This window comes from Aphelocoma coerulescens, chromosome 18 (assembly GCF_041296385.1).
Source record: "Aphelocoma coerulescens isolate FSJ_1873_10779 chromosome 18, UR_Acoe_1.0, whole genome shotgun sequence".
In the NCBI taxonomy this organism is placed as follows: Eukaryota; Metazoa; Chordata; class Aves; order Passeriformes; family Corvidae; genus Aphelocoma; species Aphelocoma coerulescens.
In genome coordinates, this window is record NC_091031.1 from 196742 (window position 1) to 217858 (window position 21117).

At 48.9% G+C, this 21117-nt stretch overlaps 3 protein-coding genes across 7 annotated transcripts; 1 reads left to right on the plus strand and 2 right to left on the minus strand.

Moving 5' to 3' along the window:
- Positions 1 to 178: 178 nt before the first annotated feature.
- Positions 179 to 3866, plus strand: DCXR (dicarbonyl and L-xylulose reductase). The gene is made up of 8 exons (XM_069032408.1): positions 179 to 545; positions 613 to 710; positions 817 to 971; positions 2203 to 2245; positions 2567 to 2666; positions 2828 to 2892; positions 2981 to 3098; positions 3564 to 3866. Exons 1-8 carry the CDS (start codon positions 194 to 196, stop codon positions 3665 to 3667), a joined length of 1035 nt encoding a protein of 344 aa, XP_068888509.1. The 5' UTR covers positions 179 to 193; the 3' UTR covers positions 3668 to 3866.
- On the minus strand, positions 3740 to 9155 carry RAC3 (Rac family small GTPase 3). 4 transcript variants are annotated; one of them, XM_069032410.1, is made up of 7 exons: positions 8975 to 9155; positions 8564 to 8589; positions 6792 to 6863; positions 6403 to 6520; positions 5712 to 5774; positions 5067 to 5226; positions 3740 to 4956 (listed from the first exon to the last, which is right to left on the minus strand). In XM_069032410.1, the coding sequence occupies exons 1-7, from the start codon at positions 9119 to 9121 to the stop codon at positions 4826 to 4828; spliced, it is 717 nt and encodes a 238-aa protein (XP_068888511.1). In that variant the 5' UTR covers positions 9122 to 9155; the 3' UTR covers positions 3740 to 4825. The 4 variants fall into 4 exon arrangements, with proteins under 4 accessions (XP_068888511.1, XP_068888510.1, XP_068888513.1 ...); XM_069032409.1 differs by having other exon boundaries at positions 8954 to 9155; XM_069032412.1 differs by lacking the exon at positions 8564 to 8589 and having other exon boundaries at positions 8954 to 9141.
- Positions 6790 to 21077, minus strand: LRRC45 (leucine rich repeat containing 45). Of its 2 annotated transcripts, XR_011155697.1 has the most exons (18): positions 20832 to 21077; positions 20210 to 20271; positions 19236 to 19306; positions 18737 to 18915; positions 17901 to 18029; positions 17192 to 17304; positions 16605 to 16663; positions 16399 to 16476; positions 15321 to 15456; positions 14954 to 15031; positions 14668 to 14779; positions 14426 to 14496; positions 13452 to 13544; positions 12762 to 12854; positions 11753 to 11926; positions 11513 to 11660; positions 10870 to 11122; positions 6790 to 6863 (listed from the first exon to the last, which is right to left on the minus strand). XR_011155697.1 is itself a non-coding variant. In XM_069032396.1 (17 exons), exons 1-17 carry the CDS (start codon positions 21055 to 21057, stop codon positions 10926 to 10928), a joined length of 2019 nt encoding a protein of 672 aa, XP_068888497.1. In that variant the 5' UTR covers positions 21058 to 21077; the 3' UTR covers positions 9742 to 10925. The 2 variants fall into 2 exon arrangements, 1 of the variants encoding a protein (XP_068888497.1); XM_069032396.1 differs by lacking the exon at positions 6790 to 6863 and having other exon boundaries at positions 9742 to 11122.
- Positions 21078 to 21117: the final 40 nt, after the last annotated feature.

Genomic DNA, 21117 nt, shown 5'->3' on the forward strand with positions numbered 1-21117 from the left:
CTTCACATGTGTTCTGTATCAAAAATGGACCATAAACCCACTAATCCAGAAAACTACGCCCTCCTGTCAGGCTCATGTGATGCCAAGGGCCAAAAAGCAAGTAAGCTCGATGACTGGGATGTGGAGAACAGATAAGAATGAGAAGAATCCTTGCAAATGCTGATTAACAAAATATACTCAAAGAATTGAGATAATGAGGATTTTAACTGTCATCTTCATCAGCAACTTCGAGGGGGCAGAGCTGGCAGCTCTTTTTCATCAGCCTGGGTTGCTGTGGTCGCTCAAAGCTGCTCCTGTCAAGAGTGAGAGCCAAGAAACTTCACCTCTGTGTGCGTCTTGCCGGATGAGCCTGGAGCCGGCTTCGTGCTGCGTTCCCTGGGCGACGGGCAGCGTCCGGCCCCGGAAGCGAGGAAAGATCGCGCTGCTCGCCCGCCCTATCGGGTCGCCGCGCCCCCGGACTCCGCCCCGGCCACAGTCCAGTCCAGACATGGAGTCGTATCTCAGCTTCCGCGGACGCAGGGCCCTGGTGACTGGGGCCGGCAAAGGTTACCGCGGGCGGAGGGCCGGGGGCGGGGGTCGGGCCGGGGCGAGTCTGACGCCGTCTCCCCCCAGGGATCGGTCGCGCCGTGGCCGTGGCGCTGAGCAGGGCCGGGGCCCGCGTGACCGCGCTGAGCCGAACGGCGGCGGACTTGGAGAGTCTCACGCGGGAGGTACCGGCCCCCCTCCTCCTCTCCCCCTCCCCCGCCCCAATAACCCCGCATCGGGCCCCCGGGCTCCCTCGCGGCTCCCCGCCCACGGCGGCCGCCCTCGCCGCAGTGCCCGGGCATCGAGACCCTTTGCCTGGACTTGGCGGACTGGGAGGCTGTGGAGGCGGCGGTGGGCGCGGCGGGGCCGTTCGAGCTGCTGGTTAACAACGCGGCGGTGGCGGAGCTGCAGCCGTTCCTGGAGGTGACGCGGTCGGCCCTGCAGCGGTGAGTGTTCGGCCCCGGCCTCCCAGGCGGCTCCCGCATGTGACCGCAGCTCCACGGGAAGCTCTGGGGCCGAGTGTGCCCGCCACGGCGTCTCAAAGCTGTGAACGTCAAAAACGGCGGCAGAGCTTTCCAGAAAAGGGTGTTGTTATTAGAGGGGAAGTAGTTGGAAAGAACAAAGACAGCAGCTGAGGCACAGACAACAGACAGGCTGACATGCACACTTTTAGCAATGCCCCGTGTTGGTCGATTTGTTACTGCGTATGTCCTTTTTCTTTACTGTCTTTTCATTTTTTACATCATCACCTTTCACTCCTTAAACAGCAAAAGGAAACCAAGCACTGGCTCTTACATCCATTTGTAAGTAGCCAGAACCTACAGTGTCACCTCCAGAATGGTGGGGTGTACCTGCCATCCCACTGGCACGGGAGGAGAGTGCCTTTGCTGCTCATCAAGCTCAGAGCTTCCAGTCTAGTTCCAGCTTGGTTAAATTGAAAGGTAGTTGTTGCTAAGACATTTCAGAAATAGGGACAACAAAGCCAGGTAAGGAAGCAAAAAACAGTCACGGTGGGAAATTAAATTTGCTAACTACAGTAACATGACATCTTTTTTCTCTGAAAAGCTCTGTAGTTTTGTTGTGAGTATGCTTTAGGATACAGGCTATGTCGAGTCCACGTCCTTCTGAGAAACTGGGTCATGCTGTGTCCCTATGTTGAAAATGGCTGTTGAGAATCTATAATAAAGGTCTGTGACTAGAACATAAAATGTATGGATTCTACTAAGATAAATCTGCAGAAGTGGCAGGTGGAAGCCTGACTAAGGAAGCACAATGTGGCAAACAGAAGAAATGCTGCCTCTATTACAGCAGCTTTGCTTTATAAATCTATGTGAAGGGTTTGCTTGACCTAAGAGTCATCTGCCCTGGCTGACACCCAGGGCTCTGTTTAAACTTTGACAGAGGAATTCCATTAGGCTGTGTAAGAGCAGAGTCCTGTTCAAAATGTGCCTGATGCCTGCACCTCCCCACATGCTGACAGGCTTGCAGCCAATGGAAAGTGCATTGCATTCACACCTGACCATTCTGGCTCCTCCTACACTTTGCATTTCTGTCCATGTCCTAGACTATCACCAGTGTTTCCAAGAGACCAGCAGCACTTGTCCTTCGCTGCCTCCCAAAACAGTTCTCTGGGCTGGGCTACAACCACTCTGTAACTTAAATTTGATTTATTTGTAGGTCTCTTGATGTGAATTTTGGGGCTGTGCTTCATGTTTCCCAGGTGAGGAAGAACAGTTGCTGCAGCTGCCTCCATGAAAAGCAGTGACTAAATTGTTGTACATAGCAGGGATATGTGTCCACTGTCGGGGCTGGAGGGACTGCAGTCCAAAGTCAACCCGACAACCTACATGTACAGCCCCGTCACGGGCTCTTGCTTTGACTCTCTTGTAAGCAGGAAGCAGTGAGGACTTGCTTCCTCCAGATGTTTTTGTTCTTTGGTCTACCATAATAGCCCATTGAGAGTCCTGTGGAGTGAAATAATGATTTCTCTTTTTAGGATTCTGACATTCCTCTTTTTTTTTTTTCTCCTACCCCCTCCCAGATAGTTGCTCGACAGATGATTGCACAGCGGGTGGCAGGTGCTATTGTGAATGTCTCCAGCCAGGCATCAAAGCGTGCACTGAGGGATCATGCTGTTTACTGTAAGTGTGTGCAGCTTTAGCAGTGCCCCTCTCAGTTTTGACCAGTTGGAGACCCATAGTCACCAAGCTGCCAGCTGCCAGTTCTGGGTAGTGAAATACCTGTGTGTTCCAGACCAGGTGCTATGCAGTTAAATACCTCCTGTTCTTCCCTTCTCTTAAAGGTTCCACAAAAAGTGCTTTGGATATGCTGAGCAAAGTAATGGCAATGGAACTGGGACCCCACAAGGTAGGAGTCTGTGAGAGAAAAGTGTGAAAGCTGAACCTGAGCACAACCACAGCAGCTGGGTTAGCTTGTTTGTTCCTCCTGGTCCCAGATTAGGGTGAACACTGTGAACCCCACTGTGGTTATGACTGACATGGGGAGAATTAACTGGAGTGATCCTCAGAAATCTGCTGCCATGATTAATCGGATTCCCCTGGGAAAGTTTGCAGGTCAGTGATGTAGGTCTGCTCCCAGGCTGTGCTCTTGTTTTCTCCAAGCCTTCCTTCTCACTGACACCAGAGCCAGAAGTACTTTGCTGATTTTTGGGCCAAGTGACAGCTCTGCTGAATGCATTTTGGCTGAACTCCTGAAGTATTTGATCAGGACAGGGTGAGAATCAACCTCCTTCTTGCTTCTTCTACAGCCTCCTCATCTTGGGACAAGTGAAATGAACTTACTCTGCTCATAAACCTGACTGGGTGTTTGCTGTGACCTAAGCATCATTTGATCACAAGGACACTTTGATGTCCAGCTTTCAGCCACACTGTCCTGGACACTTCATCAAGCACAGTTTGAAGGCAGAAACACTTTCCAGCTCTAATTACCTGTAGAGGTCAAAGGCAGACCTTTTTAGGTGCTTGTTTTTCTGGTACAATTTGAGGTGGCCATCAGATGTTCTCTGTGTTTGATTGCAGAGGTGGATGATGTGGTGAACAGCATTCTCTTCCTGCTGAGTGACAAGAGTGCTATGACAACTGGCAGCTCACTGATGATTGACGGGGGCTTTCTTGTCTCCTAAGATGACACCTGCATTTCACACCTGGCCTCAGTTTTCATATGAGTACTGCACAGATGTAAACTGGATAGTAAACAATGGATTGTAAACAATGACACAGACCTCTTGCTGGAGGGGCAGCAGGGCTGAAGACTGTATTAGAGGTGAGGCAGAAAATCAGCTTTGCAAGGCTGCTATATAATAAAGCTCACATACGCCTTCATGGAGAATGTTTATTGCACCAAATAAGGTTTTATCTTGTCACTCTACATGATGATTAGAAATTGGACCTCTCTTCCAACCCTGTTCCCCCCCCACAACCCTTCAGAAGCTCTCCCTGTTCCATCCAAATCCACAGAGTCTATCTGTATTTTCAGTGGGAAGGGAAAGAAGTTAGCAGACTCCTCATTGCTTCCTTTGCTGTCTTTAGTAGAAAAAAAAAAATAGAGGCAACAACCCCAGCCCTGCTCTGCAGAGACTGGATTTTGGGGGGAGGCCCTGCTAAAGACTAATGGGGGGGAGCAGCACCATGCTGTCCTAGGGTGTGCACACAAAAAGGCAAATGCATTGATTGCACAGAGCTGTTTCACTTAGAGTTTGGCTAGTACCCAATAAAGCACCTAATGATTAGTTTTTCAGCTTCTCATTTACGTTGACCCCTTCCAGGGCTGGTTATGATTTCTTTAACAGTCTCAGGAACATTCTGCTAGAGCATCAGTTTGTTAACTGTTAGCCACAGCAGGCTGGGCAAGGAGACTCTACCACCCTCCCAGCTATTCTTGTCTTTCAGCACCATTGAAATCAGCTCCCTCCCCGCTCCCACCAGGATCTTCACCACCTGTTTCACCTGCAGGTTGAAAACAGGTGTTTCCAGAACAGGATGGATGTCTCAGCCCCTTCCACTTGAAGTTCAGGAGAGCCAAAACAGCCTGTTGCCCGAAGGAGCTACCTTGCCTTCCCCGTTGTACCTCCCCTGGGGGCTGTATAGTCCCCAGCTGGTCTCCTGCCCCCACTGCCCCTTCACATCAACACTGACGTTAAATCAAAGAGACATTTAAAAAACACTGACTTCGTACATGATGAAGGGCCCTACACATCCCAGCCCCCTTCAGAAACACCCAGCTTAATATGCAATCTGTCAGAGGATGACAGCATGCTGAGCCAACACCTAGGCCACAGCCCTCAAAACATGGTACACTTTTTGCCAGGCTTCTTCACAGGCGGTGGGCAGAGCACAGCCCGGATGGCTTCATCAAACACCGTCTTCAAGCCCCGCTGTGTCAGGGCAGAGCATTCGAGGTACTTTACCGACCCTGGGGAAAGAGAGCTCCAGCTCAACCACTCCAGTTCTACCACCATACGCTGTCCCTCACCCACTCACAAAGTTCAGTGCCACCGACAGCTGTCTGCTCATGAGACTCACCGATCTCCCGAGCCATGGCCAAGCCTTGGGGGTAGGTGATGGGGGCCAGTTTCTTATCACGTAACCTTTCAATGGTGTCCTTATCATCCCTCAAGTCCAGCTTGGTGCCCACCAGGATAATAGGTGTATTTGGGCAATGGTGTCGGACCTCAGGGTACCACTGAAACAGAGAGGCATGATAAGAAAAGTAGTTACATGAGTGGCCATAACCATGAGGATGCATTCCTACTATTGGCAACGAGAGGTTTACTACTGACATGGTGGCAACACCTGAACAGGATACTGCTGCCTACGGTTCTAATATGCTCTGCAAAAAGAGACTGGTGCAGATGTAATAATGAAGGCACTGAGACAAAGAATCATGACAGACATTGCCAGCTAACTCTGCACACAGTGCTGCCCTTAACTCTATTTTAGCTTCTAAGACATCCCTTATCTTAAAACGCAGATTCAGAAAGGCAGTAACTTAGCCAAAGAAGTCATGAATAAAAAGTAGGCCCTGCTTAAAACCTGCACACTACGACTTTCCCTCACCAAAACATTACTACTTGAAGTTTTGGGCTTGTAGGGTGTGGTGCTGGGTGGGGCAGGGAGTGTCACTAGTTCTTCCCTTCTACTGTTTCACCCAGGAGGAGAATACTTTACCTTAGCTCTGACATTCTCAAAGGAGGCTGGACTCACAAGGGAGAAGCAGATCAAGAAAACATCCTGTGCAGAAACAAGAGGGTCAGCTGTGCAAAAAGAAAAAGCTAGAGACAGTGGAGGGAGGCTGCAGAGGGAGCCTGAGAAAGGACAACCTCCTTCCACAAGCAAGGACTGCTGTGGCTTTAAGAAATTCTTCCCCATTAAGGGTGTTAAACTAATTCAGAGAGGGAAGGAATAGATCTTGAGTGTATGATTACATCTTTTTCCACAGTGCTGGGCTCTGCATGTTAAGAGCCTGAGGCCTCAAACAACAGCGCTAAGGGCTTCACCAGCAGCACAGCTGCTTAGGAACTGCTACACCCAGCAACACTCCTAGTGCAGCCGGGGATCTGTCCTGCTGAGAGAGAATGGGAATATGGAACTGGCTACACTTGCACAGCAGCCCTACAGCATTCCTTTTACTTGAGCCTCCCTGGGGCACCCATAACTCTTCGAAGACCATTACAAAGCAGGGACTAGAAAAGGACAATCTCTTAGGAAAAATCAGATGTGATACTTCTTAAACAACTGAATTATGGGTGCAGCTGCAAGAACTCAGACTTTCCTCAAAGGGAAGAAGCATGCCTGTCCTTGGATGCCTCCCTGTCTCTGAGAGGGAGCAGTCACAAGCCAGTCCAAGCCCAGCACTCACCGTCTGTGGATAGGAAAGAGGCCGCAGTCGGTCATAGTCTTCTTGCCCTGCTGTATCCCAGAGGCCCAGGTTCACTGGCTTTCCATCTACCATCACATTGGCAGAATAATTATCGAACCTGCCAAGGAGGAGTCCCCATCAGTGACAATTTTGTGGTGACCTTCAAATCTCTATACGGAATTCAAAGGGGCAGTGAATCAGGAAAGGATATTGCAGCACAGTTCCAGTGGGGACAATCTGCCTTCCTCACACACAAAGCCACAGCATCATCCTCACTTGTGAAGTTCATAGTCTGATTTGCAACAGCCACCTCCTCACATACAAACCCAACTTTTACACACACGTGCATACGAATCAAAAAGCAACTGAAGCCCAAGGCCATTACTTACACGGTGGGAATGTATTCTCCAGGAAAGGCATTTGTGGTGTAACTGATCAGCAAGCAGGTCTTCCCTACAGCTCTGCAGAGGGTAAGAGTGACAAGCATAAAGAAGGGTACAGCATGGAGCATTAAGGCAGTAAAACTCACCCTTCCCCCACAGAAAACACAAGGTTAGATATAAAGTTACTGTGTGAGAAAACAAACCTGTTGCAGGCTAGAACTCCCTAGTTGTCACAGACACGGCCTGAACTCAAAAGGTACGCCTTGCCCGAGCACTTCCTGACCCTACTCTCTCCCACTCCTTTTCCCTACCCATTCAGCCCTCAGCAAGACATCAGTCAAAATACAGTTGTTTCATGAACCAAGAGAGGCAATAAATTAGGGTTGTGTGCTAGGCTCAACAGATGCATAGTAATTCAGCAAAATGGATAAACAGTGAGGTTAAAAAACACGCAACAATGCAGAATTCTGCAAGCTCCTCAGATACAGGAATTCACTATCAATAAATACAAAGGGGGAAAAAAAATAAGTATCCATAAACAATACTGGACTTTAAAACTGACCACTGAAGGTTTGGAAAAAGATTAGTGAAGGATGAAAATACCAGCTCAGGGCTTTGTTGGAGGTTGGCAGGATTGGTCAGCCCAGCAGCGGCAGCTGGCAAGGGCCAGGCCAGGCCTGGCTGGCAATAGTGTAAGCATACAGACTTTAACCAGTCCTGCAGATTTCCTAATGGAAAGCTTCGCTGTAAGAACGGAGGAGTACCAGCAGTGTGAACAACCTCTTTACCATTGAGAAAGTTGTGAACTGCAGACAACCTTCCAGAAAAAGATCGTGAGTGCCAATGCCAGGGAAAGCTGGCTGTGAGGTGCCTGGGTGAAGCTGAATAGCTAGCAGAGTTGGGTATCCCCTACCCAATTCTGCAACCAGACTGACGTAAGAAAAGACGTCAGACGAGAGGAACAGAGTCGACAGTCTCCTGCACACACCAGGATGACAGAAAGCACAGAGAGGACGAACCACTATTACAACTTCTCCTCTGGATTAGGTCCCCTCGGTCTGAGAAGGGAGAAGTTCTGTCATGAACCGCTATGCTGACTGGTCCAACTTTCCTCCTGAACTGACTTCTCTCTCCCACCAAACAGGGAAGCTTGTAATTCACAAAAACTGTGTATCTATGTGTTTCCAACTTCATTTAGTCTGCACTGTTGACTTGGTCTTAAGGCAAAACACAAGACAGCAAACCTTCAGCTGAACTCCCTTTCCAACATCCTCTGCTCCCAGTCATTCCTCTCCCCGCTGCAATAAGGCTGTGTTGTTTGGGTGGCTGGCTTTCTCCTACTCCCTTCTTTAGCCCCCACACAGGCTGAAACCTGGAAGGCCTCACCACAAACATGTATTTGAGGGGGTGGCACACACGAGAAAGGGGAAGTCTAGTCCCTGCCTAAGACCAGTTCACATTTAGGGCTGAGTAACTCAGCTCTGTTCTTGCTGATGTGATCAGAAAAGTAAACTGGAATTGTGAGGAAAAATACGCAGGATGAGCTAGGAAAGTTACAAAGCAGCATAAATCTAGTGCATGCCTGCATCTTGCAGGCAGATGTGTTCCCAGAAAAAGGCATTTAGGAAGAGCCTAAAGAAAAAAGCAAAAAGGGTGACAAGGAGCACACGGTGAAATCAGAAAGAGCAATGCATTTCTCCTCGGATCAACAAAAGGACATACGAAACCTGCAAACATCAAGATTTTCGGGAGGACTCTGTCATGAATCAAGCACGTACAGTGAAAAATAGCGAAATACCGGCACCTAAATAAAACAACAAGGAGGCAGATGTAAAACCCAAGGGAAGCCTGTGTTTGCTACCCAGGCAGCACCCAAGTTCATGAACTATGAAAGGAGCAGGGCAGGGCTGCGCGGGCCGCAGCAAGGCCCCAGCCTCCCGCCGGCCCCGCTCCCGCCGCCCCCGGCCCAGCCCCACCCGAGCCACGCCCTCGTCAATCCAGGCCGGACCGAGCCTCGCCGCCTGACGCGCGGCCTCCCGCCGGCGGAGCAGCTCTCCCGGGACGCAGGCCCGGGCCAGCCCTCCCTCCTTCCCTCGGCGCCGCCGGGCCCGTTTGGTGCGGGGCTGCGGGGGCCGGGGCGCGGCCGGGGCGGCCCCTCCCGCACTCACCCGTCGCCCACCACCACACACTTGATCGCCTGCATCTGCCCGCGATGGCGGCGCCGCGACTGCGCCGCAGTGACCGCCCGCGGGGTGGGGCGGGGCCGAACCGAGTGGAGCCGAGCCGTGCAGAGCCGAGCGGAGCGGGGCCGAGCCGAGCCGAGCGGAGCCGTGCATCGGGGGCAGGGCCCGTGCCTCCCGCCAGCCCCGCCCCCGCCGCTCTCCCGGGGCCAGACGCGGCTCCGCCGCGGGCGGTGGGACAGAGAAGCGGCGGCCCCGCCCCGTGAAAGAGGCGGCGGGTGCTGCTCAGGGCCGGTTACCGCATTGGGGCCCACCGGCGCGAGGACAAAGCTTTAAAACCTGGTTACGTTGTAGCTGCACAGTTCACCGCCATCTGCCCAGAGCTGCTGAGGAACAAAGATGGAGTAGCAAAAATCCTGCAGGAAGATGGCTTTTGGCTCCCCCCAGCTCCCCAAGGTATCCTGCCGGGAACAGAGGTGCCTACACTAGTGGCCCTGTCTGAAAACAACAGGCTTTGCTTTTCCCTTACCTGCGGGTCTGCAGCACTGCCTAGCAGCCACAAAGTAGCTACTGCCACAAGCTCTGTTCGTTGTGACTAGGGAACAGCTTCCCAGCTTCTTTGCTTTTATCTTAGTCCAGAACCAAAACCATACCCATCTTATCCATCTGTAACAGCCTTTTAGCTCCAGGACAGGCTGACAGGGTCTTCAGGAAAGTAACACAGCAGAAGGTCCCACCCTCCACATCAGCCAAACATTCAGTTTGCCACTCTCCAGTGTTAATAGCAAAATGCAAAAGTTCTTTATTAAAAAAGCAGAGCAAAACCCAAAATAAAAAATCATGAACACAAAGCAACCAATCCACACAGAAACTTTCATTTTCCAGGTGTCTCTTAAAATACGTACTCTAAGATACGTTCCCACCCCATTCTCACAAGGTTCTCCCTCAAGGCTCTTAAGACTGCTGGCCTGACAGCAGCTCCTGCTTTCACCGATTCAGACTCTCGTAACCCTTGCAAGGACTTGTGCTGTCAGGAGAGGAACCACCTTCTCCCCTTTGTGCTCTGAGCAACTCTCCAGTGTCATGCCAGAAGCATTGCTCCTCTCCAGGTTAAGGCCATAGCACTCAGTTCTAGGAGCCTGAGAAGCCAGGAGAACATCTTGCCATTTGCCAGTGAAACTAAATCCTGTTGCAATACTGGCCACGACATCTTCACCTAAGGGCTGCAGTTCACAGTGAAGAAGCACAGATGTTGACAGCTAATCACCCACTCACCCTTTCCCTGACACTCAGTGTTGTATAAGTAGAAGCACGGCCAAAGCCCAGCTGTCCCACAAAGACATGAACAACACTGCACCCAAAGCCCTTCCATACAGCTGTTTCTGTCTATGTTGAATGTGTGTCTACTGCCCACCAATACAGTGAGAGCCACAGCAGGGAGGGTAAACAAGCCAGAGAGGGCCCTGTCAGACTCTGCTTCTGCCTGTAAACACTGGGTGAAAAAGCACAGGTGGGTAATATCTGGTGTTTCCAGCAGTTTCAGGATCCCATTAGCAAAGCAAATCGCTCTGGCCCACAGGGAACTATAAACACTCCTGTCACATTTTATCACATTTCTCTGTGAATAGCCCTGGCATCCAAACAAATGCTGCAGCAGGACCCTGCCAGGGAACACACAACCCCCCTCAGTAATGAGTAACCCCCTGTGCCGATAGGCTGTGGCAGTGCAGGGGAAGGGGCTCCACATCATGGACTCAGACCCATGAGCCTGAACAGCTGTTTCCTCCTCTCCTTTACGCTGTCAGGAAGAAGGTTTCTGAACAGCGAGAGCGTTTTTCTGTTTGCAAGCCTTTGTGTCACCCCACTCTGATAAAACTGTCCCATTTAGGAAGAAGGAGTTGTACCTGAGTTGGTCACCCTTTCCCTGACAGCAGGTATTTGGATCCTTTAAGCCACGCTCTCACTTTCTAGAACTGTGGGTTCCCAAGGGAGATCCTTGCACATATGCCATGATGGCATTCTGCAAGAAACTTGCTCGCTGCGCCTCCTCTTCCCTCACCCTGGAGATCTCGGCCTCCTTCATTCTCAGCTTCTCCAGCAGCAGAGAGATCTCACCCTCTTTGTCCAGCAGTGCTTCACGGTGATTACTGGATAGGGCTGTGAAAAAACAGCATTAGAAAAGAAAATCAGGGTATCCCTAGAATAAATAAGAACAAGCCAAAGGCAACAGAAGTGGTATGGTCAACAGGGACAAAAGAGAAGCTGCATAAGTCAACATGAGAGGTTCTGCACAGACAGCATGCACACTTCACTGTGCAGGAAATCCAAACATCTTGCTGGCTGTGCAGCTTTGGGTGGTCATCTGAGTCTTGGTCTCTATAAAATGAGGACAGGAATCCCTGTATCTCCCTGCATGGAGAGTACAACTCATAGGTGTACACACAGGCAGGAAGCACTGCTGTCACTACCTTTGAGCACAGCTCAGTTCCAGGCCCAATGCAGGCTAACTCAGCATTACCATTTGAGAAGCATGAAAGGATCCATCACCTTTCAGTTGTCTTTCCAGAGCTGCAATCTTCTCTCTCAGCCCATCCTGGGCCGTGCGTTCAGCCTCCAAGTGCCCAATCTGCTCCTGTAATTCCACTTTCACCTTATTTAGCTCTGTCACTTTCTCCTCTTCCTTACTGGCCAGGTCCTGACACACAAAGACAAACCCATGAACAACCAAACAACTTCAGCAACTTGTTCTGGCCCTGTCGTGACTATATCTACTCCAATCCCAGCTACCTGCTGAAGTTCATCCAGCCTCCTCCTGAGTCCATCAGCATACAGGCTCAACTGTTTGGCTTTGGCCTGGGCCTCAGCAACCATTTCTTTTTGCTTAAGGCAGCAGTTTTGAGCTTCATCCCTTGACTCAGTCATCAACCGCAGCTTCTCTTTTAGGTGTTCTAGTTGTTGCTGCTGTAAGACACAAAGGAAAATGAAAATTAAACAGTCCCACTTCATTCCTGTGAAGGGATTCTCCCCTCTTTGTTCCTAATACAGTGAATCCTTTATTGAGTCAACTAGCACTGACAAGCACAAGACACAGCCCTGCTCCTTGCACTCAGGAGTGACCCCAAGCTGCTTCCTCTTGCCAGAGAGAACACTGACAAAGACTGAAACACTCAAATGAGAAACTGAGACAGGTCCTTGCCAGATGCACCGATGCCACCGCCAGTGTTTACAACCAATGCTCTACCTTCACTTCCTCCATACCTCAAATGGCTCTGCAGCTATGTATGCAGCTAAGCAACTGCTGGGTCCCACACATCAAATTTCTGTAACTCAGTGAAGCATTTTCTTTTGTGATGTAAAAAGTAAGTAAATATTCTAACAGTTTTTGTGTATTTCCATCATCTCTTTTTCTCTTTCACAGGATATTAACTTCATTGCCATTTTCACAGAGTTCAATACTAGTGACTTTATTTATCCAGCAGCAGTACCCACCTGAAGAAATTTCTCAGAGTTCAGAGAAACAGGAGCACCCCATGAGAGTTGTCATTAAAAAGAACGATCAACATCCATCTGCTGGCTTCAGATGCTGGCAACTTAAATTAAATCTGCCATGACAATATCCACATCAGTTCTGTTACTACTGAAGACAATTAAAATCGGACTTTTCAGGACTCCTTCCTCAGCAATCACACCATTTGTGAGTCAGTGAAACCCAGAGAGGAGTTACGTAGCAGCTCCCCAAGACTAAAATATAGAGTAGGTAGCCAAACCACTTCCTTCCCACAGGTCTTGTCCTTACCTCCTCCAAGCGTGCCTGACTCCGGACTTTTATTAACTCCTCCTCTGCCTGTCCTCGCTCAGTTAGTGCAGCTGCTTTGACTTGGCTCAGCTCCTGCCACAGAAACATGGAAAATCATTCCAGACAGAGAAGCTGCATTGCTGTAACACTGACCAGAAAACATTAGCAGCTTCCACTCTCAGGCTACAATATGACACAGCTCTCCTCACTCAGGGACAGCAAAAGCAAACCAAGATGACAAACCTTTCCTCACTCCACGGCTGCTATTTAAACTCAGTGTGAATTTCAGTTATATGAGGACAAGTAATGGGTAAAGCTTTCCAAAACAAGGCAGTAGGAAAGAGCAGTGCTGGATCTAGCTGGGGAAATATATATGAATAAACATGCTACACTCCTTGGGACAACATGGAAAACCTGTGAATTCAAATCTTGGTAACACTCTAACCATGTTCAACAGAATCCTTATTTTTGTCCAATCTGAATTTACAAGTTTCTCCTTGGAACCTTTTTCCTTAGTTCAAAGCAGTAAAAATAATTTCAGCTGGTATGCTGCTGTTTTCTGTTCCTCCTTACAGCACACGACAATCTTCACAAAGGTCAGCAGTGGAAGACTCCACAAAGCTTTCCTGGCAGCCTTCTCTTTGCACCGCTATATGAGTGTTCAAACGTGCCTAGAGCACTTTTTCTCACCTCCTCCAGAGATATCCTGATGGCCTCCAGCCTCTGGATCCTGTTGTGCATGGAACGTTCACTGGCCTCCATGTGCTGTGTCATACGATCCACCTGCAAAGAAGCAGAAACCATTTAAGCAAGTGACAGAAAACCATTCCCATCTCCAGGCACAGCAAGCAGCAGGACCACTCATCATGATAGTGAAGCATCCTCTCACTGAACCATCTACCACCAAAGGAAAGTTCTTACCTCTCCCAGAACTCCACTAGGAAACTGTAATACAGATACAATCTGCCCTCTAGAAACTGGGACTTTTTAGACAGAGATCCCTCCCAGGCCACAAGGAAGATAAAGTCCAAGCTTTCAGTGTCAAGTGGTACAAAACACAACAGATTCATTTTCTAGCTGTAAGGTTGGTAAAATCTTCCTGGCCTGTGTCTTTTCTTAAAAGATTTCGATATATTCAGAGAAATCTATTAGTATAATTTTATTTTGGAGAGATTTCAGACCTCAGTAAACACTGCAAAGAGAATTGATTGTAGTCTGTTGGCCTATCCACACTCAGACACAACCCCCCTTGAAACATAGCAGAGAAGGAACTAGCATGCTGAGCCCTGTTAAAGGACTGCTTGTGCATAAGCGATTAAAACATTAAAGTGTATTCATTTCAGACGCAGGAAAAGATTCTGTATTTGTAACTACCTCTCTGCACAGACCAACACAAAGGCCAGCCTCCCAGCCTCTCTTGTAGCATCACATACCACTCTGGCCCATACTCTCGAAAGCTAGAAAATCTTACTAGCTGGTAGAAAGTCTTGTGATCTCTTCAGCCAGGCTTTGCTTGAAAAAATGGCCCATTATTCCCACAACAAATCTGAGCCCACTAACTTTTTAACTTTTTTAAGAGCATATCACAGCAATGACCTCCAGTGGTGATGTATGTCAGGTCCAAAGAAAGACTAACCAGGATGCTGCAGAAACCCCATCCTTACCTCTTTTACCCGAAGGGATTCCATGTCTTCAAGGCTTTGTTTAAATCTTCTCTTCTCCGTTTCCAGACGTTCTGCAGATTAAAAGCAGGCATATCACAGTTCTGGCATTCCTGCCACACAGCTGTATTCATACTTTTTCACCATCTCTGCGAACCCTTTCTCCTTGGCTGTCTGTGCTGTTGACTCAGGAACAGCGACCCCAACCACAGATGTCCACAAGCTGTTTCTACTCCTCCACTCACCTTCAGCCTCCACAGCCCGCAGCTTCAGCTCCGCTGTTGTGTTGGTCAAGTCTTGTTTTACCTGGAACAGCTGATCCTGCTGAACTTTGCACTTCCTCTCCAACTCATCCACCTACACAAGGAAATTACCACCACAAAGGTTTTTCTTTTCCTGTCAGCAGAGAAAGTTGGCTGTACAGGACAACAAAGAGACACACAACCAAGGATCAAAGTAGAGACCATATGTATGGAGCAGATGTTATACATGTTCAAGTGCCACTTCTCAGACTTGGACTTGGTTTCCTACCTGGTTTCTCAGCAGCAGATTTTTCTCACTGGCAGCAGACAAGTCCTGCAAAAGCCTCCCTTCCCGATCAGCACCTTCCTGCAAACAGAATCAAAATTAAAAACCTGTACTCACCCTAGTTCTTGCACTACCAACCAATATCACACCCAGCTAAATCCAACCTACCCCATAAACACCACGACTCCTCTTCACACCTGGCACCCATCTATCTAATTTACACAACAATTTTTTGTCATGGTGGCTTTAGCTAACCAACTAGTGGTAAAAATCATGCTTCCCTATTCCATCCAGCATGCCCCAAATCTACACAAACCAGTTATGACCTATAGCCCTGCTCTCAAACATAACTAGGACTTATCCAGCTCACCTGCTTTTGTTGCTGGAGCTCCCTGAAGTGGCACTCAGCCACACAGTTTTGTTCCTGTTTCATGGCATTCAGCAGCTCTCCCAGGTTGTGCACCTTCTGTTCAGACAGAGCCAGGGCAGCTTCAGTCATCTGCAGCCTATAAAGAGAAGCACTTTCCAGAGTCTTTTCCAAGGCAGACACTGCAGCAAGCTCTCTATGCCACCTGGTACAAGGTGCTAATATCCATCTGGCAGTGGATGAAATCAGGCTAACTAAATGAGGCATTTTTTTGCTTCTGGGAAAAGGACACCATTGACCTCTGTACGCAGCAGCATCTACAAACAGTGACCTGGGGCTTCTCAGGGCCCAGGGTTCTGGTGCCCATTGCATTTGCCCTGCACTGTCTTCCACAAGCCATTCTCCCCACCCAGACCCCTCCAGGATTTGCCTGCTCTCACAGAACAAAGCCAGCTATTTTCTACCACTGCAAAGTTGTTTAAAATTAGAGACAGATTTTTAAACATGAGTAGCAGAAGCAATTTGCTGATTTTGTCCAAGAGGGACATGTCCACATCACTGCATGGCATAGTAACACTGCCTTTACCTGGCAGAACTAAAGTAGGCAGGCTCAGCAGTTTGAAGTTTAACCACTGCCATGTGCATATGGCTCTGCATAACCTAACATTTCTTCTGAGCAGCTCTTCCTCATTGCTCCCAAGCCAGGCTCCTCAATACCTGCAGCGGTTCCCAGAGAACACTGCCAGTTGCAAGGGAAAGCAGGTACCGATTCCTGCCAGGCTGTAAACCATGCAAGGAACATGCTCCCATCCCATCTGCAGAATCCTTTTTCCTTCTTCCCGCCTTCTGTAATTCACTTTGTCTTACACCAATACACTGTAATTTTACTTAAAAGCAGGCTAAGTATCTAGTGTGGCAAACTCAAAGGCTTGATCTGACTGTAATTTCTGGATACTACTGCAGAACTAACCAAAATAGTAAGTCAGCTACCCTACACGATTATCCCCCTTCTCAGAAGCTCTGCTCGGCACTGCTTATACAGCACAAACAGTGGGAAGGCAAAGGTTCTCCTCCTCCATACTTGGTTTTCAGTGAATTCATAATGGAGTACTGCTCATCCAATGCATCCTGCAGCTGGCTGACTCGTGCTACAGACATTCTGCATTTGGGAGGGAAATAAAAGGGAAAAAAAAAAAAAAAAAAAAAAGGTGGGTAATTTCTGCCAAGAAATGGAGAGAGCTCAATTCTGCCATCAAAGAGCAGAAGACATTTAGAAATCCAACTCACTTCTCGCTCCTGGCTTTTTCTTCTTTGTGCTTGTCTACAGCATCCACAAAATCCATGAACTGTGAAGAAGGCAAAATTCTGTGAGAAAATGAACTGCAGCAGCTACAAGCACTTACATTTTTCATTCTTCTCTTGCCAGCAACAGCTGAAGACATGTCAAGCCATTCTACTGGAAACAAACTTGAAGTCTGATGGGTTTATCAGCATATTTGAATAAGGTCATCAGCTGTAGGGACTCTGCATCCTGAGGTGTCAGATGGAAAAACAAATCTTTAGGTTTACACCACTTGGAAAGTATCAAACCAATTGCAAAAGATGAAACTAAAGCACAAATAACCAAAACTCCTCCAGAATCCAGAGTGAATGTGTTCAGCAGGGATGTGTCCATACCCATACTGTCACTTGATTCCTAGGCAACCTAGCTCAGAGGAAGGACCCAATGTACTAAACTATGCTGTGTGCCTGCCCATAAAAATGCAAATGCAACTTCAGGTGCACAATAATACTGTCACTGAGTGTTCTGTGGGGACCTCAAGGGAAAGCAGAGGATTCCAGCTACCCCATTTGAACTGCCAACATCTGCTGACCTGCTTGTTCTTCTCATCCTTCAGACTCAAAACCTCCTTGCAGAGGATGTTCACTTGGTTCTGGGCCTCATTCAGGATAGCCTCACGGTCTTGGTTGTGATCCAAGGCTTGTTCTGATGCAGAGAAAGCAGAAGAGCATGCACAAGTTTCTAAAGCAACATCACAGCAAGCACTGCTGGAAGAGACAGCACTCAGGATGACAACTGGCTATCAGAAGCACCAGGACAGTTGCCCTTCTCATGCTGGCCCGTGTAGAGAGAGTCCCACCTTACATCACAAGCTGGGATGGGATCAAAGAGAGCAGTGTGTGTGGGGTAATCAACACCCCAGCCTCAGGAAAGATGCTCAGCTCTGCTGTGGGCAGGACAATGACACAGGATGTGCTGCATAAGCCACATCAAAACTTGGCTCATCAGAGGCAAACTATGAGGAAAAGTCTCAAATTCTCCCACATTCACGTGGCACGGCAATCTCTAATAACTCAATCCAAATTATTTTTTTGCTCTTGCTGGTGAAAGCGACACTTCCAACTTGACTAGCCCTCACTAAAGGACAAGAGGAGGCGACATAAAGCACTGTGGAAATGCTGTTGAGAAAGGGAGGGAAAGAGGGTTAGCTCTCTTCTGAAGCAGCAAGTGCCCTATATCCCCCAAGTGCTGAACTGGGAAAGGAGTTAAGTGACTCATTACTGTGCACACATCATACTTACCCACAGCTTTCAGGATGTCGCCAGGAACATTATTCCCTGCCAGCTCGAGCCTCTTCAGGGTCTTGTTGCTGTGCAGGCAGTTTAGCAAAGCTCGGCCACCCAGAAGCCCAATGTTATTCCATCGCAAATCTATACAGAAAGCAAACTTTAACCACGGTAGTCACACATCTACTGAAAAATGCAGGGCTCAAGAGAACCCATGCTCTTTATATATCTACAAGCACAGTTAACTAATCCCAGATGGTCTTAGCACAAACACAGGTGAATACTGTGTCCCCTTTGAAGATGAATGAGAGGGAGGGAAATTGACAAAGCAAGAAAGGCAAGATAAATCTTTAGGAAACTGCAGGAAGCCACGATAGTTGAAAATCTACACAAGTCTGGGTCTCACATTTGGCTCTCACAAGCCTTCCTTCCACAGACAAGACCTGTGGATGAGAAAGAACTGGCAACAAAAGCTACGTTTTCCTGAAGGAAATTCCAGCAGAATTCCATATAAGGACAAAACGAGTGTGAAGTAAGTATTAAGAATCTGTCATGAGGCATACCAACACCAACCACAAATAGGAATGAAAACCCTTCCTCCTCCACTAAAGACTGTTCTAATCCAAGTACACAATTCTTCATCTGCAGGTTTGGTTCCAGAGATTCCAATTACAGTTCCCAGTCTCCAAAGGCCATGGACTTGTGACTTCTCCCTGCACAAAGCTGGCAAAGCATTCCAGACTGATAGGAATTGGGAATGACACCAACCAGTTGGAAGAAACTGAGGCAAGAAACCTGAAGATACATGTGGCGTTTTCGTGCATGTATGTACGTGGGCAAAGAACTCTTACCCAGCTCCTGAAGGCTGGTATTTTGTGTCAGTGCCATGGCCAGCTCTTCAGCCCCTTGATGGTTAATCTGGTTATTGCGCAGATCCAGATGCCGAAGAAAATTGTTTGCTCTCAGTCCTTGGCAGAAAAAGGAGAAGCCCTCCTCCCACATGCCGAGGCTGTTCCATTCTAAGGTTAGGCTAGGGAAATCAGACAGGAATGGTGTTCGTGGAGTAAACAGACGGCTGCATGAACTTGAATGATATTTGGATCACGGTATGCCTGGTCAAACATCCAGCACCGTGTGTGGACTCAATTTCAGAGAGCAGGATGCTGCCAGGGCCCAGCGTCCTCCAAAAGAGCACCTCCACTTTTCATGCCTTTACCTGTCCCACCCCTCACAAGAAATTGCACCACTTGGCATTCCTCCTACCCCAACAAAAAACACCCTCAACCCTTTTCAAATGTTGTGCTCCATCTGGCAAGAATAGCACAAAGAGAGGTATATACATTTTTTTACCTCCTGATGGATTTGTTCTGCCTAAGAAGTTTTCCCAAAGCCTCAGCTCCCATGGTTCGCAGGTTATTTCCCTGAAACAGAAATCCCAGGTGATCAGTAGGCTAAGCCTGTCCCAGTCCACCTACACCACAAACACCACCAGATGCATCCCAGCTGTAATACCAACTTCAGCTGGGCAAAGATGGTCCAAACAACATTTGTTTCACTATCAATCAGCCTTCCACAAAATGATAAACCCTGGAGGAACAGTGGATCTATACACACAACTGGTCTTGTGAGGGCACCATGATTGAGAGCTTGCAAAAATCACAAGATTGCACAGGATCAGCACGGGCTACGATGGGACGGAAAATGGTGATTCTAGATAAGCATAACTATTGTAACACACTTCACTAAAAAGGGTTCTGTTAACACTAGCACAAATGAGAAAGGAAGCTGTAATGAAGTTTGTGACAGTAATGCTGTTTGTGACTGCAAATTCAAAGGAATAGCTGTATACCAGAGGAATACAGACAGAAAGTCACTCTCAGTAGAGTGACAATCACATCTGAAGACAGATGCTTAGTTCAAAGCCCAGGCTAATCGAAAGACATTGGCAAGCAAGATAAACGCTACAGAAACACAAGTAAAAAAGCTAGTAACTCACTGATCAATACAGAAACCCCCAAAACAGCCTATACATGCCCCATCTGCCCAAGCAGCAACTGACAAAAGATACACAGCAATAACTTCCTATCAAAATACAGTAACTGAATAAAAATGGATAAAGATGATCTGCAAAGTAACTTTGGAAAATTGTGACATGGTGTTAACAAGTCAAGGAATGAGTCACTTGAGAACAAAAACTTTACAGAAGTATGCATCTTGTTGAATAATCCTGCACCAGCACAGTCCAGTTCTATTTCTGATTAAGCCTGTGCTCCTTTTTCCTTCTCCACCACAGAACAGTCTTAATTCTGTTTGAACAGACTCACCTTCAGATCCAAAGATTTTATTGTGGTGTTGGAGCAAAGACCATGCAACAGAAGTCTTACACCTGAGTAGAAAAAAAAAAGCTGTTTATTTCATCTGTGAAACCCTCTACTCATCCCAGCGTATCATCCCGTCAAACAGCTAGCTCAGGAGACGTGGCTGTGATAAACAAATTACTTGGTAAACTGCCACTGCTGCTGGAATAAGTGAGCCTGAGCTTTCAGGGGAGGAGACTATTTATACATTCTCAAAGAGGTGTCCGGGCAGAGAACTACATGTCAGTTTGTACACCTACCTGCCCCAGCCCTGAAAAAAGCCCACGTCTAGACAAGCTCTGCGGACACGGATGTGCTGCCCATGGGGCCCCCTCACTGCCAGCTACTTTAACCAGCCGGACTGTCCCGTCCGTCCACGGCCAACAGCACAGCTGCCCTCGCCGCCGGAGGGAGAACCGAGCGGTGCGTGACCAGCCGCATGGTCACGGACTGGGCACCTCCGCGGGCCTGAGATACGAGCGACCTCCCGCCCCGCCACCGCGCCTCGCTCGCCGCCGGAGGGAGAGCGGGCCCGCAGGCCCAGCCTGAGAGGGCGGGAGGGCGCCCCCGCCGCGGGCCTCGCGCGCACCTTCCTCGCTCAAGCCGCAGTCGCCGAGCGCCAGCGCGGCGAAGGGCGCGGCGCCGGGCAGCAGCCGGCCCAGCGCGCTGCACGTCGGCAGCGAGAGGCTCTGCGCCGCCAGGTCCAGGCGGCCCCGCGCCCCGCTGGGCTCCCGCAGGCGCCGCAGCACGGCCTCCTGCGGGGCCGCGCCTACTGCCGCGCAAAGCCGCGCGTACTCGCGCCCGAACTGCTCCATGGCCGCGGCCCCGCCGGAACTGCTCCCTGGCCGCGCGTGTTCCCGCCGGAACTGCTCCCT

Bases quoted from the DNA above. Each gene is read 5' to 3' on its own strand.
- RAC3 (XM_069032409.1), bottom strand. From the start codon at position 9,121: ATGCACGGCTCCGCTCGGCTCGGCTCGGCCCCGCTCCGCTCGGCTCTG. The intron at 6,864-8,563 runs GTACGTGCTTGA...TACCCTCTGCAG, and splicing joins GTATTTCGCTATTTTTCACT to AGCTGTAGGGAAGACCTGCT. The intron at 4,957-5,066 runs GTGAGTCTCATG...CTCTTTCCCCAG, and splicing joins GGCCATGGCTCGGGAGATCG to GGTCGGTAAAGTACCTCGAA.
- DCXR (XM_069032408.1), top strand. From the start codon at position 194: ATGAGGATTTTAACTGTCATCTTCATCAGCAACTTCGAGGGGGCAGAG. The intron at 546-612 runs GTTACCGCGGGC...GTCTCCCCCCAG, and splicing joins GGTGACTGGGGCCGGCAAAG to GGATCGGTCGCGCCGTGGCC. The intron at 3,099-3,563 runs GTCAGTGATGTA...GTTTGATTGCAG, and splicing joins TCCCCTGGGAAAGTTTGCAG to AGGTGGATGATGTGGTGAAC.
- LRRC45 (XM_069032396.1), bottom strand. From the start codon at position 21,057: ATGGAGCAGTTCGGGCGCGAGTACGCGCGGCTTTGCGCGGCAGTAGGC. The intron at 15,032-15,320 runs GTGAGCTGGATA...TTCTGTTTGCAG, and splicing joins AGCTCCAGCAACAAAAGCAG to GAAGGTGCTGATCGGGAAGG. The intron at 14,780-14,953 runs GTAGGAAACCAA...TTCCTTGTGTAG, and splicing joins ATCTGCTGCTGAGAAACCAG to GTGGATGAGTTGGAGAGGAA.